This window comes from Girardinichthys multiradiatus, chromosome 14 (assembly GCF_021462225.1).
Source record: "Girardinichthys multiradiatus isolate DD_20200921_A chromosome 14, DD_fGirMul_XY1, whole genome shotgun sequence".
In the NCBI taxonomy this organism is placed as follows: domain Eukaryota; kingdom Metazoa; phylum Chordata; class Actinopteri; order Cyprinodontiformes; family Goodeidae; genus Girardinichthys; species Girardinichthys multiradiatus.
The window spans coordinates 20,068,083-20,082,564 of record NC_061807.1 but is presented as its reverse complement, the minus strand read 5'-3'; the positions used below and the strand labels follow the sequence as shown (position 1 = coordinate 20,082,564).

Sequence of the window (14,482 nt, the reverse complement as noted above, 5' to 3'; positions counted from 1 at the left end):
CATTATTGGTGACGTTCAATGTTAAATTTAGCACTGGTGGGTGGAGTTCACCATGTTGGTAGCTGATCCGTTTACAACCAAATGAGAATTCAAACAGTTCAAAACAACGTGATCCAGATCTGATAAAAAAACAAAACACAAAGCAAATTAAATCTAATCCCAAAATAAGATCTCTGCAAGAGCATGAAAAGCTCTCAAAAGTGTCTGCGTCGTCATTGAACCGTCTCAAAAAACACTATTCAAAAAGATCTCAGGTCAGAGGGAGAACGCAGATTAATCCAAACAGAATAAAAAAAAAGAAAAAGCATCAGCTCCTACAAGAACGGAGCCGCTAACATGATTATCATTTATATTTTGATTAAATCAAAGGATGAAAGTGTTGAAAACGCATGATTAAAACTGCTTTGAGGTGGCAGTATTTAATAAAATACAGCATATGTTGATCAGCCTCCCCTGGTGAAAGCTTTGTTATCTTGAGTTACGATTACAGAACTAATAATGTTCTCTCTTTAATTTGGTGTTAAGGCATTTGTTATTTTGACAATTAGACAAATTAATTCCTAGTTTCTTAGCGAATGTCGACCTCCCTGATGAGTGGATAATGCAACCGCCCTGACTAACGTTTGATTCAAGTTGATCTTTCTGAAGGATTATGCTTTTTAAACATCAATTTATCAGAGACTAATTGTAATTTGAATACAGTCTGCTTACCCGCCTGCTGCTCAGTGCAATTGGAGACACTTTAGGGAATTTAGCCTGTGTTTATAACCATTTAATGTGACGGCAACACTGGCCTTTTTGCCTAAATAATAAGGGCTAAGCAGACATCGGTGGTCGCAGGCATGTGTCCTGCTCCTTGACCTTTACTTCATGCATACATACATTACCATCCACTTAATGCTAATCATTACAACTCAAGAGAAATGTCAAGAAGATCATCTTAAACAAATTCCAGCATTATACAACAGTAGATTAATTCGAAAACGAGGAACTTCACCTTTTGGTGTCTCCTCTGAATGGAGCAGTCTCTCTCGTACAGATGGATGACATTACCATATTTATCACCTGAGGACAGACGGAAAGTAGGTAAGGTGAAAAAGTCAGGGGATAACGAAGTGATTACGCTATGCAGCTCATACCGGAGCAACTGACAGTTTTTACCTCCGTTTTCTAAGCACACACTGCACAATATGCAGTCATGGTGAGCCAGAAAGACTTAACGGAAAATTAGTAAACAAAAGAAGATGAAGTTAAAAGTTTAATCAAAGCACGGTTCCACTGTAGGAACCTTTCTACAGTTTTACAGAACCAGGGATGTTTTATCGCGTGCATCGTTTACCCACAGTGTACACACTGCATCTACCAGGATAAAGAGACACTAAACATACAACTACTAATAAAACTAATTCAATCATTTACAGAGTAACAGAAAATGTCAATAATCATCAAGGAAGGCTTTAAAAAGTCAAGACAGACGATGAATGTGGCCATGAGCACACTGACTCAAAATTAACAAAGATGGATGCAAACTGGAAACACAGGTCTACAGACTGTCCCAAGACTTGTAGACTAGTAAAAAAATAGAAGTAAATATGGAGGAAACATTAAAGGAAGTGTGTGTTGGGGTTGAAAAGATACAGGAATAGCAGGCTGGCTAAGATATGTTATTGATTATTAAAAAAATAAATTGCCCTGAGGAACACAGTAACCACATGGATGCAGAGAGTAACAGAAACTCTTCCAGACAAGTGGCCCCTATTACCATGACTCCATATTCAGATAGCAGTTGTTTAAAGTGCCAACACCCTTCCTGTAAGCACTGGTGTCTAATACGGTTAGACACATTTACGGTTAGAGGAAATGAGGACGGGATGATTCTTTGCTGGACAGTAACATTCACCTTCACAGGTCAAGGACACATTTGGCTTTGTCATGATTAAAATCAAATAATTACAGTTAAGCCCAAATCTATTAATACCCCAGGCAGGTTTAGATTTTGAATTGTTCCAATTCAACCAAGAACCTTGTTTGTATTAGGACAAGCGCTAGGCAGTGCTGTTCTAAATGGTGTATTGCCAATTATTTATGATCTTCTCAATAATCAATGACATTACACAGCAATTAAACCCGTTCTCAAAATTACCACACAGCCATTTGCATGTTTCCACTTATTGATGAGCTCCAAGACTCTGAGGTTGACAGGCCTCCTTGCCATCACGCTAATCTTAATTGTTCCCCACAGATTATCAGATTCAAGACAAGACTCCGGCTGGGCCGCTCCTAAACCTTATTACTTCCAGTCAGAAGAATCTTGTTAAAAAAAATTTAAAGTCTACTTGCCTAAACCTGGTATGAATAGGGGTGTGAATATTTTTGAACTTAACTGGAGGTAAAAGCAGGAACAGAAAGAGTTCACTTACCGAGGATCTGGACCTCGATGTGTCTCGGCTTTTCAATAAACTTCTCAACAAACAGCGCTCCATTCCCAAACGCCGTCAGGGCCTCAGAGTAGGCCCGCTGGTAGTTCTCCTCCAGTTCCTAACAGACAGACACGGATAAACAAAAAACATCCATCAGTGCCCGAATCGGTGCAACCGTTCGAGGCCAGAGCCACAGCACAGAACCTTGAATTTCCAAATAGGCACTCCGACTTTGTTTTTCTCCCTTTTTCACATTCCCATGCTTGCCACATTTCTTTTGGCACATATGTTTATCAGCCCTGTGGCAGAGAAGTTCTACACATCTCTGGTAGATCACGACCCTACATGCTGAAGGTCACGGCTCAATCTGTGTTTGCCAGTCTGCGATGCGCTGCATGACCATCCAGTCTCTCGCTCTGGGGAAAGATTAAACAAACACCATGCCTCCTATCCCTCGTTCCTCTCTGAGCTTTGGGGACGGAGCAAACTCAAACACAGCCTCAGCTGTCATCCTGCAGCCTTAAGTAAAAATGCACTTTCTCAGAAGCCTGTGTGGCAACAGCCTTAAAAGGTCAATAGATATACCAGCAAAAACAAATGCATTAAAAAAATACATTTACACATGTTTTTTTCTACACCTGATCCGAATAAAAGGAATGAATGACGACATTTAGCAGCAGAAACGATGGACTTGATGTCCTAGAATCACAAAGAGAGGCATTTACCACTCAAATTATACATGCAGTTCTGAGGACTGTTTAAGCTGGAACTTTGTGTAAAAAACTCAGCAGAATACACGTTCTTTGCATTTTTAATGCTGACGTCACCTTATTGTTTCCTTTTATCTGCTGGCATGGATCACTTCATGCCAAACAGAACAAATCACCTGAAAAAAACTGTTCTGAAACTTCCCAGTTGTCAGCTGACCAAAATTACTCCAGGAGTGCACCAACGGCTCGCCCAGGAGGTCACAGAAGAACCCATGACAACATCTACAGGTCCTTCTAAAAATATTAGCATATTGTGATAAAGTTCATTATTTTCCATAATGTCATGATGAAAATGTAACATTCATATATTTTAGATTCATTGCACACTAACTGAAATATTTCAGGTCTTTTATTGTCTTAATACGGATGATTGTGGCATACAGCTCATGAAAACCCAAAATTCCTATCTCACAAAATTAGCATATCATTAAAAGGGTCTCTAAACGAGCTATGAACCTAATCATCTGAATCAACGAGTTAACTCTAAACACCTGCAAAAGATTCCTGAGGCCTTTAAAACTCCCAGCCTGGTTCATCACTCAAAACCCCAATCATGGGTAAGACTGCCGACCTGACTGCTGTCCAGAAGGCCACTATTGACACCCTCAAGCAAGAGGGTAAGACACAGAAATACATTTCTGAATGAATAGGCTGTTCCCAGAGTGCTGTATCAAGGCACCTCAGTGGGAAGTCTGTGGGAAGGAAAAAGTGTGGCAGAAAACGCTGCACAACGAGAAGAGGTGACCGGACCCTGAGGAAGATTGTGGAGAAGGGCCGATTCCAGACCTTGGGGGACCTGCGGAAGCAGTGGACTGAGTCTGGAGTAGAAACATCCAGAGCCACCGTGCACAGGTGTGTGCAGGAAATGGGCTACAGGTGCCACATTCCCCAGGTCAAGCCACTTTTGAACCAGAAACAGCGGCAGAAGCGCCTGACCTGGGCTACAGAGAAGCAGCACTGGACTGTTGCTCAGTGGTCCAAAGTACTTTTTCCGGATGAAAGCAAATTCTGCATGTCATTCGGAAATCAAGGTGCCAGAGTCTGGAGGAAGACTGGGGAGAAGGAAATGCCAAAATGCCAGAAGTCCAGTGTCAAGTACCCACAGTCAGTGATGGTCTGGGGTGCCGTGTCAGCTGCTGGTGTTGGTCCACTGTGTTTTATCAAGGGCAGGGTTAATGCAGCTAGCTATCAGGAGATTTTGGAGCACTTCATGCTTCCATCTGCTGAAAAGCTTTATGGAGATGAAAATTTCATTTTTCAGCACGACCTGGCACCTGCTCACAGTGCCAAAACCACTGGTAAATGGTTTACTGACCATGGTATCACTGTGCTCAATTGGCCTGCCAACTCTCCTGACCTGAACCCCATAGAGAATCTGTGGGATATTGTGAAGAGAACGTTGAGAGACTCAAGACCCAACACTCTGGATGAGCTAAAGGCCGCTATCGAAGCATCCTGGGCCTCCATAAGACCTCAGCAGTGCCACAGGCTGATTGCCTCCATGCCACGCCGCATTGAAGCAGTCATTTCTGCAAAAGGATTCCCGACCAAGTATTGAGTGCATAACTGTACATAATTATTTGAAGGTTGACGTTTTTTGTATAAAAAACACTTTTCTTTTATTGGTCGGATGAAATATGCTAATTTTGTGAGATAGGAATTTTGGGTTTTCATGAGCTGTATGCCACAATCATCCGTATTAAGACAATAAAAGACCTGAAATATTTCAGTTAGTGTGCAATGAATCTAAAATATATGAATGTTAAATTTTCATCATGACATTATGGAAAATAATGAACTTTATCACAATATGCTAATTTTTTGAGAAGGACCTGTAGAGCTCTGCAGGTCTCACTTGGCTCAGTTAAGGTCAGTGTTCAGGGTTATTGATGTACAAAAATGGCTTTCATGGGAGAGTTTTCCCAACTCCAAAACCACAGCTGACTAAAGCACAGAAACAAGCATCTCGCATTTGCCAAAATCACCTTGATGATCCTCAGGACTACTCTGGACTGACGAGACAAAGGTGCAACTTTTCCGAAGGTGTGCTTCATGTTACATCTAGTGTGAAAAAGAATTTTAGAAAAAGATAGATGGTCTGGGGTTGCTTGTATTACCTGGACAACCTCTACAGTGGTTTGTGACCTTAAGCACACTCGGGTTATGCAGCAGAACAATGATCCAAAGTGAACCAGGAAAGCCGGCTTTGAAACATTAGGTTATATGTGAATTTGTGACATTACCAGGTGCCATTTATTCAAGCGGATGACAATTTGTTTTGGCTGAAAGCTGAAATGTCCAGAAGAAAAATCTGCCAAAATAAGAGGCAAGCCTTCGGTGTCTGGGTCAGCAGATGGGTCGGCCCCAGCTCAATATCCTTTCTCAGAACCCCAGGATTGGATCCAATGTCGATACTGGATCAGCCCAATTTCTGGTTCCCATAATAGCTTGCACTTGCCCAGATGAAGTCTAATGTTCACAGTAATTATGCTGTCAGACTTAAGTTTGAAGACAAATCTTAAGCTATGAGATCTTGTCACACCTCTTACCTATTTATGGAAAAGAAGCAAGCAAATGGCCCGAGTCTGGGAATCGAACTCACGACAACTGTGTCGAGAACTATATGCCTTGGCACATGGTGTGGGTGAACCACCCATCACCCCAATATATTGTTTTCAACATGAAATTATATCATAGATGAGAAACATAAAAAAAATCCAACCTTTGAACAGCTGTCTCAAATTAACAGTAAAACAGGGATATTCGTAAATAAATGTTTAATGTCGCTTTTATGGCTTGATCACTGCACAAGGAAGACTTTATGAAGGTTTCTGGGTTTTCAGTACATGCAGAAATCTGTTTTTAAAGACCATGAAATACCCTACAGTATTTTCTTTATGCTGGTAAAATCGAGCCTGGAAGCTGGGTGCAGTTTGTCTGCAGACTGAAGTTCCTCCATCACCTCATTTATTAAAGAGCAGTTGTCAAATGTGTCAGTTTTACCACTACTGATGATAATAACCATCATAATGTTTTGTATGATTAGCTGTATGCAGTCGGCTTCACTGTTAGTGAACGAACCTACAATTGTAAAAACACGTATTTAATCAATTTGAACAGAATGGGGATAATATTGATAACCAGGATGAATTTGCTCACAATTATGATATTTATCATAATGTTATAGGACTCTCGTTTGTAATCTATAATGAATCAAGTGTTTTCCTCTGCATACGCCTGCTTGGACATATCCCTTTTAAATGTTTCTGAACTCAAGTCAAATCTAACCTATAACCTAGAGACAGGCACTGGTGTGTGGATAGTGAAGGTGTCTCCTTTCTTTTTCTGATCAGGGCATCAACTGGGTGAGAAGTGGAGCCTTTACACATTTGATCTCCACTCTGGTAACCTTTCCTGTGACAGAGCAGGATAAATGACATTGCTATGGTGACAGACCCAGATAAGGTGAACCTGAACCTGCAGTAATGCCACAGGAGTTTGACGGCAGCTTGAAGATCAAGGTCGTTAAAACATACATCATGTACATGTTGGTTTGCTAAATGTCATATCTGGAGCAACTCAGACCATGTAGGCGATAAGAGGACATGGAGATGCCATGAAAACCTGTCATGCACGCTCACAACACACTGAATTGAATGGAGTGGAAGAAAAAAATGTTTTAAAGTGCAAAAACAGCATCACACGTGTTGTGAAAAGCGAAATAAAGGTAACAGACTTTGAAAAGTTGTCAAATCAATTTTTGCACCAGAGGACTTCTGAAAGACCTAAACTGGGAGAACTCCATTTGTAATTCTTTCACATTGGTCCAGTCCGTCTGTCACATTCTTGCCACTGGCGCTTTGATGCATGCAGCCTCACTATTTTCCCCTCTTTCAGAAAGCGCATCAACCAAGAAACTACACTGTGGGAACCTGGCTGCTCTGCTCATCAGTAAACAAACATCTTGTCCTATAATAGGTTTTGAACAACTTGGCTGTTTGGTCATTCAAATGAACTGCGAGCTGGCCTTAATGAATATAAAGTCACCCTACACATTGCTACTTGGAGCCCCGACAAAACAGAGAAATCTCTTTACAATTTCCCCACATCATATCTGCTCGGCTCCCTGCGACTTCAACGGGTGAGAAGAAATGTCAACAACGAATTAATCAGAGACTGTGCAACAACTCAGGAAAGGTCACTCTTAGCACCGGTTCATGACTTCAGAGGCTCCAAGGATACACAATGAAACCACAATGACATTTTTTTTAAACAACAGGTTGATTAATAAAGCCCTGCAGTTTCAGACATTACCCTGCCCTCAGCAACAAGAACAGTGAAGCATTTCTCAGGGATCCTCTGTTTACTGATGAGAGACGCACCTAATATGAAAGTTAAGCCCACAGACTTTCTGGAAGAATATATTAAAAGTTCTTATGGTTCATTAACATTTGAAAATATATTTAACTTTATCTTCCAAGTGCTCATCCCACTAGAACCTCTACAGTTCGTCACGTTACAGCTACAATAATAATACAATAGACCACCACAAAATAGTGCCTAAATGTGGAGAGGAATTAAATAGATCATGATGTTTTAACAGAAGTCTGAAAAGTATGGTGTGCATATGTATTCAACCTCCTTTACCTTGATACTCAATGAATAAACTCCATGTGTTTGTAATTTGATCCCAGTTCAAATCCAGCTTATTCTTCAAGTCTCAGAGGTTTGTTAGAGAACAAAGGTCAACAAACGGCATCAAGAAGACCAAGGAACACGGCAGAGATAAAGTTTAAAGCAGGGTTATGTTATTAAAAAAAACATCCCAAGCTTTGAACATCTCAGAGTACTGTTCAAGCCATCTGGCAGTGGAAAGAGATCTGCCATGATCTGTCCAGCTTAATGAACAACTTCATGGAGAGCATTAATCAGAATTAAGTAACCCCGTTTGCAATTTTCCACAAACCATTCAAGGGACACTGCAGACATGTGGGCAGTGGTGCTGTGGTTACACCCAACATGCAAAAACTAAGCCTGTGATGAAACATGGTGGTGGCAGCATCATGCTGTGGGGATGCTTTTAATTTAGCAGGGACAGGGGAACTGTTCAGAGTTGGAAGCAGGATGGAGCTAAATGCAGGACAGTAAAAACCTACTGGAGGCTGCAAAGACTTAAGACTGGGACGGAGGTTCACCTTCCAGCAGGACAACGTCCCCAACGATAAGACCAGAGCTACAATGGAGTGGACTGGATCAAAGCATACTCCTGTTAGAATGGCCTAGTCAAACTCCAGACTTAAATCCTATTTAGAATTTGTGGTTGGAATTGAAAATTATCATTCAAAGACACTATCAATCCAATCTGAGCTTAAATTATTGTGACAAAACAAAATACAATTTCAGCCTTTAGAAAGCCGCTAGAAACGTTCCCCAAAAGACCTACAGATGTAAACCTAGAAAAGCTCTGCTTATACTGCAGAGCAGCAAAGACACGCTCCACCCCACAGAATCAAGAGCTCTGGTACGAGAAGCAAAGATATAATCATCAGCTCAACACTGAAGTAAAAAGATCAATTCTACTGGCTTCAGGTACATTTAGGAGAGAAACATTACACAAAGAACACCTTTAATGATTTATTAGTGTTATTTCACCATTAGTCCAGCTGAACCATCCAATATCTTATGGAGGTTCTGAAGCTTTTCCAAATGCACCGCTTCTGTTAACTAAAATCCTTACATTTTAGCAGTTTAAAGGTCTAACCTGAGTATGTTGACATGTTAAATGGAACCACAGAACACTGCACAGCAGAACATCAATCACTGATCCACTCCAGGGCCAAAACAGTACCAGCATTTGCCTGGCAATAGTTGTTTCTACTGCCAAAGTGCTTAAGAACCAACAACTATGTGCTGAGCCAGAGGAAATAATGACTTCATTAGGTTGTTGCTTACTAATTACCAGTTTAGACACTGTGGTCACCATTTCTAAAACTCCTGGTAATCTTACAGTTTTAGTCTGTTGATTTTGGCGCAGATCACAGAAAACACAGAGGTTTAACTCCACGTCAGATTAGAGGGACAGCAACCCATGGCTTTGGTATCATCCTACACAGTGTATGTGTTGGTTACTGCAGGGCAAAGAGATGCTTTCAGCTGGATCTTTTAACCCCATTTTTTTACTTGATTCAGAAATGCATTTTCTTCCTTTCAACTGATGGCTTTCAGCTAATGAAAACCTTAAATTCATTTAGGACATAGAAAATGGTCTTTTCATACAGACATGGCCATTTTATGGCCTTAATCATGGGGAAGACGGCTGATTTTAAAGCTGTCCAGCAGACAGTCACTGACACTTTATACAAGGAGGGTATGCCACAAAACACCATTGCTGGCTGGTCACTTTTGTGTCCAACAATATTAATAGAAAGTTGAATGGAAAGACAAAGTGGGGTAGAAAAGGATGCACAGACCATTGAAGACTGAAGCCAAGTCCCCTCAAGAGTATAGGGACATTCACAAGACACAGACTGCAGCTGGAGTTGATGCTTCAAGAGCCACCAGACAAAGATGTACAGTATCTGTATACGAGGGAGGGTGGAGAGGCACAGAACCCACATTGCTTGAAGTCCAGTGTGAAACTTCCAGTCAGTGATGATTTAAGGTGCCGGTCCACTGGGTTTTCTGAAGTCCACAGTCAACGCAGCCATCTACCAGCACTTTATGCTTCCTTCTGTCAACAAGTTTTATAGAGATGCAGATTTCATCTTCCAGCAGGACCTGACACCTGTCCACACTGCCAAATATACCAAAAGCTGGTTTAATGACCATTGTGTTACTGTGATTCATTGGCCAACAAACTCACCTGACCTTATGCCCAAAGAGAATCTATATGATATTGTCAAAAAGGAAGATCTGACACCAGTAGTGCCACAAAATCCCAACAGAGTATTGACTGCCTATATTGTACAGTACACGGACATACTTTTTCAGTAGGTCCATATCTCTGCATCATTATTTCCTATTCGTTTACACCGTTCTCATTTAATATTTTAAGTGAACTTTGGGTTTTCATCAGCTATAAGCCAGAATCATCAAATTTAACACCTCACAATCCTCAAGGCTGCAGTTATACTTGTTGCTTTAGCAGCTTTTCTATTAAACTTTTTCCTTCCACTCAACTGTCCATTAATATGCATGAATACAGCACCCTGAACAACCAGCTTCTTCAGCAGTGACCTTTTGTGGCTTACCACACTTGTGGAGGATTGTCAATGGCTGCTGGGCAACTGTCAAGGCAGCAGTCTTCCCCATGATTGTAAAAGGCATAACATGTTTATATTAAAGATCATTCTTCTGCAGGAAAGGAAAAATGCAGGATTTGTGGTAAAAAACTGCTGCAATGTCCTGCGACACTTATTAAAAATTGGAGAAACTGAAGAGGAAACAATTAAAAAACATGTTTTTAGTGATATGAGATGGCTCCAAGCTGGCACTTTGAAAATCAAGTAAGGATATGGTTCTAGCACCAGGCCTCGTTTCGCTTTGGATCGTATCTGAAGGAAATACCTGAAGAGAACCAAAATGCATTTCATAAGCTTAAAACTCTCTATATTCCAACCCAACATAAATCCTAAGCACGTATCTCAACAACACTGATCCATAAGACGTTTCTTTTTTCCACTTGGAGGGACCACTTTGTTCATATTTTAAAGAGTTCATCTTGTTGGGTCTTTCTGCTCACACCCTCCCAGCATGAAGGTAACCTTCTGCAATGTGTTTGTGCTGCTTGGAAACCAGGAGAAAAGCAATCACAACAGCTAAACATATTCTCTGAGGTAAAGCAGAAGAATGACTGAAGCTCTGACCAAAAGGAATCATGCAATTCTGACTCTTTCACCATCTGCTACCAGGCCGTCTTTTCGGCCGACATGCTATAGCAACCACAGGGAAAGCTGATAAGAATATCTTGTGCCTCAGAGAGCTTTCTAGCACCCATAATCCCTAGCCAGACCAACACGGTTATCAAACCTCCTACTGAAAACCAGCTGCCAGTTAGAGCTTTCACAACACATCATGGCCCTGCAGTCATGAGTAAGAAGGTGCGCCAGTTTGTCATTACAAGGTTTATACGCAGCCTGGAAGAGCTTCAGGAAAGTATGAAATTTGATTGCTGGATAAGTTTGATAAAAGAAAATAAGATTATGGAAAAACAGTTGCATTTCAAGACTTACCTATCCCATTGTCTAATAAGAATTTCCTTAAAATGGAGAAATTTGGGGTAAGAAGAAAATAGACCCCTGAAGGTGCTCACCTCATACTCCCTGACCACCCTCATGCCTCGACCTCCTCCTCCATAGGCGGCTTTGAAGATGATGGGGAAGCCGTACGTCTGGGCAAACGCCTGCGCCTCCTGCAGACAGGAGATGGGGGAATTTGTTCCTGGGACCACAGGAACACCTACCATGCAGAAGAGGAGCAGACATCCAATTTCCAGGTTAGAAAGGATGTCCTTATCGTCGGGTTGAATTACTGAACTATTTCTCAGTCAGAACAAATGGAGCTCTTCTGGTTATGGTTGCATGATTTTGCAACAAACAAATACTTGGGGGGGGGGACTACATCTCTTTCATTAATGAGAACATTTATGCTTTGAATTTAAAATTTGGTCAATTACCAGCAGCAATATACATTTTCAAGATCTTAGCAGGGATCAGATCATAAGAAACTCATCCATGTAATTGGTTTAAAATCATAAAGTTAATGATTAACCAGATTAACCACGATTTAAATGTATATTTAGAGATGCATATGTAGTTATTTTTACATTTGTGAATACAGAAGATCAGGTTTTAATTGTTCAAACCAGTTCTAGAGATGAAGCAAAAGATTTTTTAAAAAGGTCCTATTTTATAAAATGTGCCGCAAAGTTGATTTCCTCCTTACCTGCGCCGATTGCCAGCGAGCGAGCCTCTACTTTGTCCCCCATCTTGCGGACCGTTTCTGGGCTCGGCCCAACAAACCTGACTCCTGCATCTGAGCAGGCCTGAGCAAAGTCTGCTCTCTCGGAGAGGAAGCCGTAGCCAGGATGGATGGCATCCACGCCGTTGTCCTGATGGAAGAAATGTGCATTCATTTACTTTTCGAGGATTATACATGAGACAGACGAAATGAAGTTTCAAAGTCTCTTACTTGTGACAAAAAGCCCCCCTGCCCCTTTACACAAAGCTATCCAAAACCAACCTGACCATATATGAAAAACTAATTAACCCCTAACTATTACAACTGGTTGTGCCACCCTGGCAGCAACACCTACCATCAAATGTTGTCTTTTTCATCGCTGTGGAGGAATTCTGACACACTCTTCTATGCATTATTGTTTTCATTCTGCCATGTTGGAGGGTTTTTCCAGCATTAACACCCTGTTTTTAAAATGTCATACCACAAATCATCAATTCTATTTAAGCCCAGTCTTTGACTAGGCCACTCAAAACCCTTGTGGTTATGCTGAGCTGTTCAGAGGTGGACTTGTGTTTTGGATAATTGTCCTGTTGCATAGTCCAAGTGCTTGAGCTTAAAGTCACATCCTGATTGCCAGACATTCTCCTCCAGGTTGAGAGAAGAATTCATCAATTGTAGCAAGTTCTCCAAGTCCTGAAGCAGCAAAGCAGTCTCAGACAATCACACCACCATCCAAACATGTTTGACATTTGGTATTTTTAACTAAAATGCTTTTGGCTTTAGACCAGATGCAGCAGGATGTCTCATCAGTCCACAGAATACTTTCCCAAATGTCTTGGGGATCATAGACATGTTTTCTTTTAGGTTATAGATGGTTTTGGCCTTTGAACTCTCCCATAGACTTCATCTTTCGCCAGTCTCTTATTGTTGAATCATAAACACAGAGCTTTACCAAGGCAACTGAAGCCTGCAGTGTTCAGATGTTCTTTTGTGACCTCCTGGATGAGCCATCGATGTGCTCTGGGAGTAATTTCTTATATCAGACACTTCTGGCAAGGTTCACCACTGTTCGTGTTTTCTCTGCATGTGGGCAATGGCTCTCACTGTGGTTAATCAGAGTCCCATAGCCTAGGAAACGCCTTTCTAACCCTTTGCAGACCGATAGATGTCAATGACCATTTCTGATATGTTCTTTAATTTCTGGTGGCTCGACGATTACCACCGTGTGGCACAGTGGTGGAGCAGGCACCACATATGCTAGGGCTACCGGGTTCGATTCCCGGCCCCGGGGCCCTTTACTCACACAGGACCAGCTTGGTTTGAATAGTGCCTCCCCAAAAATGAAATCATTTTTAGACATATTTTCTCAGGATATCTGCAGGTTGAATCACAAAAGAAACCTGGCCTATTTTAACATACCTATTTGTCCCAGCAAGAAATTAAGGCACCACTGATGGTAGGTTTGTGAATCAATGATGTTTTATTCTCTCCATCACCAAAAACCATCAGTAGTAGTTACTCAGTGAAAGCGTGCATATGTACGGAGACAGATACAGTATTGTCCAGGCTGATGGATAAAGCCATCACTGGTGCCATGTGTGCCACCTGCTTTTTTCCGCAAGGCGGGCTGTAATTAGACCGTCCTGTGGTTCGGGGGCCAACAGTGCCAAGCCAGGGGGAGGCACGTTGCCACACACAGACGAGCAAGTTCAAAGACCCACATACAAAATGTAGAGAAGATTAAGATTCAGACACTGGCTGACAGCACACACACCAGGGTGAAAACACACATCCACAGAAGAACTGATGCTCCAAAGCTCTCAGCTGCACCCAGACTAGACAGACATTGGTATTTTTGTCACACATTAAGGAGTGACTGTGTGAACAACAGGTAAACATATGCCGACATTCATCGTGAAAGAAAACAGACACATCTTGCTGGCATGTGGTGGCGGAGCTCCCGGACAAGCAGGCTGATTGTGAGAAATGGGTTGGACAGTGAAGCCTCCCTCAGCTTGGCTGGTCGACCAAATGCCCACGTGGGGAAAAAAAAAAATCACAAAAAAACAGCACAAGAGACGGGTCAGAACAACGACTAAGAACAAGTGCTGCTGCTGGAAGGAAAAAAAAAAGTGCACAGGGGAAGAACAAGGAGCAGATCCGATCAGTAAGGCGATAGGAAGCAGCAGGAAATGAAAGTAGAAAGAAAAGATGGAAAATGAGATTGAATAGGAGGGGCATGGTAGAAGAACAAAGACAAAAGAGTGTGGAGGAAAATAAAAGAAAGGAACTGCGACAAAAGACACAGGTGTGCAAAGGAACGACTGAAAAACA

At 41.6% G+C, this 14,482-nt stretch overlaps 1 protein-coding gene across 1 annotated transcript in view; it reads right to left on the bottom strand.

Annotated features, from left to right (window-relative positions):
• The window catches only part of pcxb (pyruvate carboxylase b), a 424,891-nt gene that overhangs the window by 364,620 nt on the left and 45,789 nt on the right, over positions 1-14,482 (bottom strand). Inside the window, exons 5-8 of the mRNA XM_047386393.1 lie at positions 12,134-12,299; positions 11,502-11,647; positions 2,421-2,538; positions 998-1,065 (exon numbers count right to left, since the gene is read on the bottom strand). Of these exons, the coding sequence (XP_047242349.1) occupies positions 998-1,065; positions 2,421-2,538; positions 11,502-11,647; positions 12,134-12,299 (498 nt within the window). The remainder of the gene's footprint in view (positions 1-997; positions 1,066-2,420; positions 2,539-11,501; positions 11,648-12,133; positions 12,300-14,482) is intronic.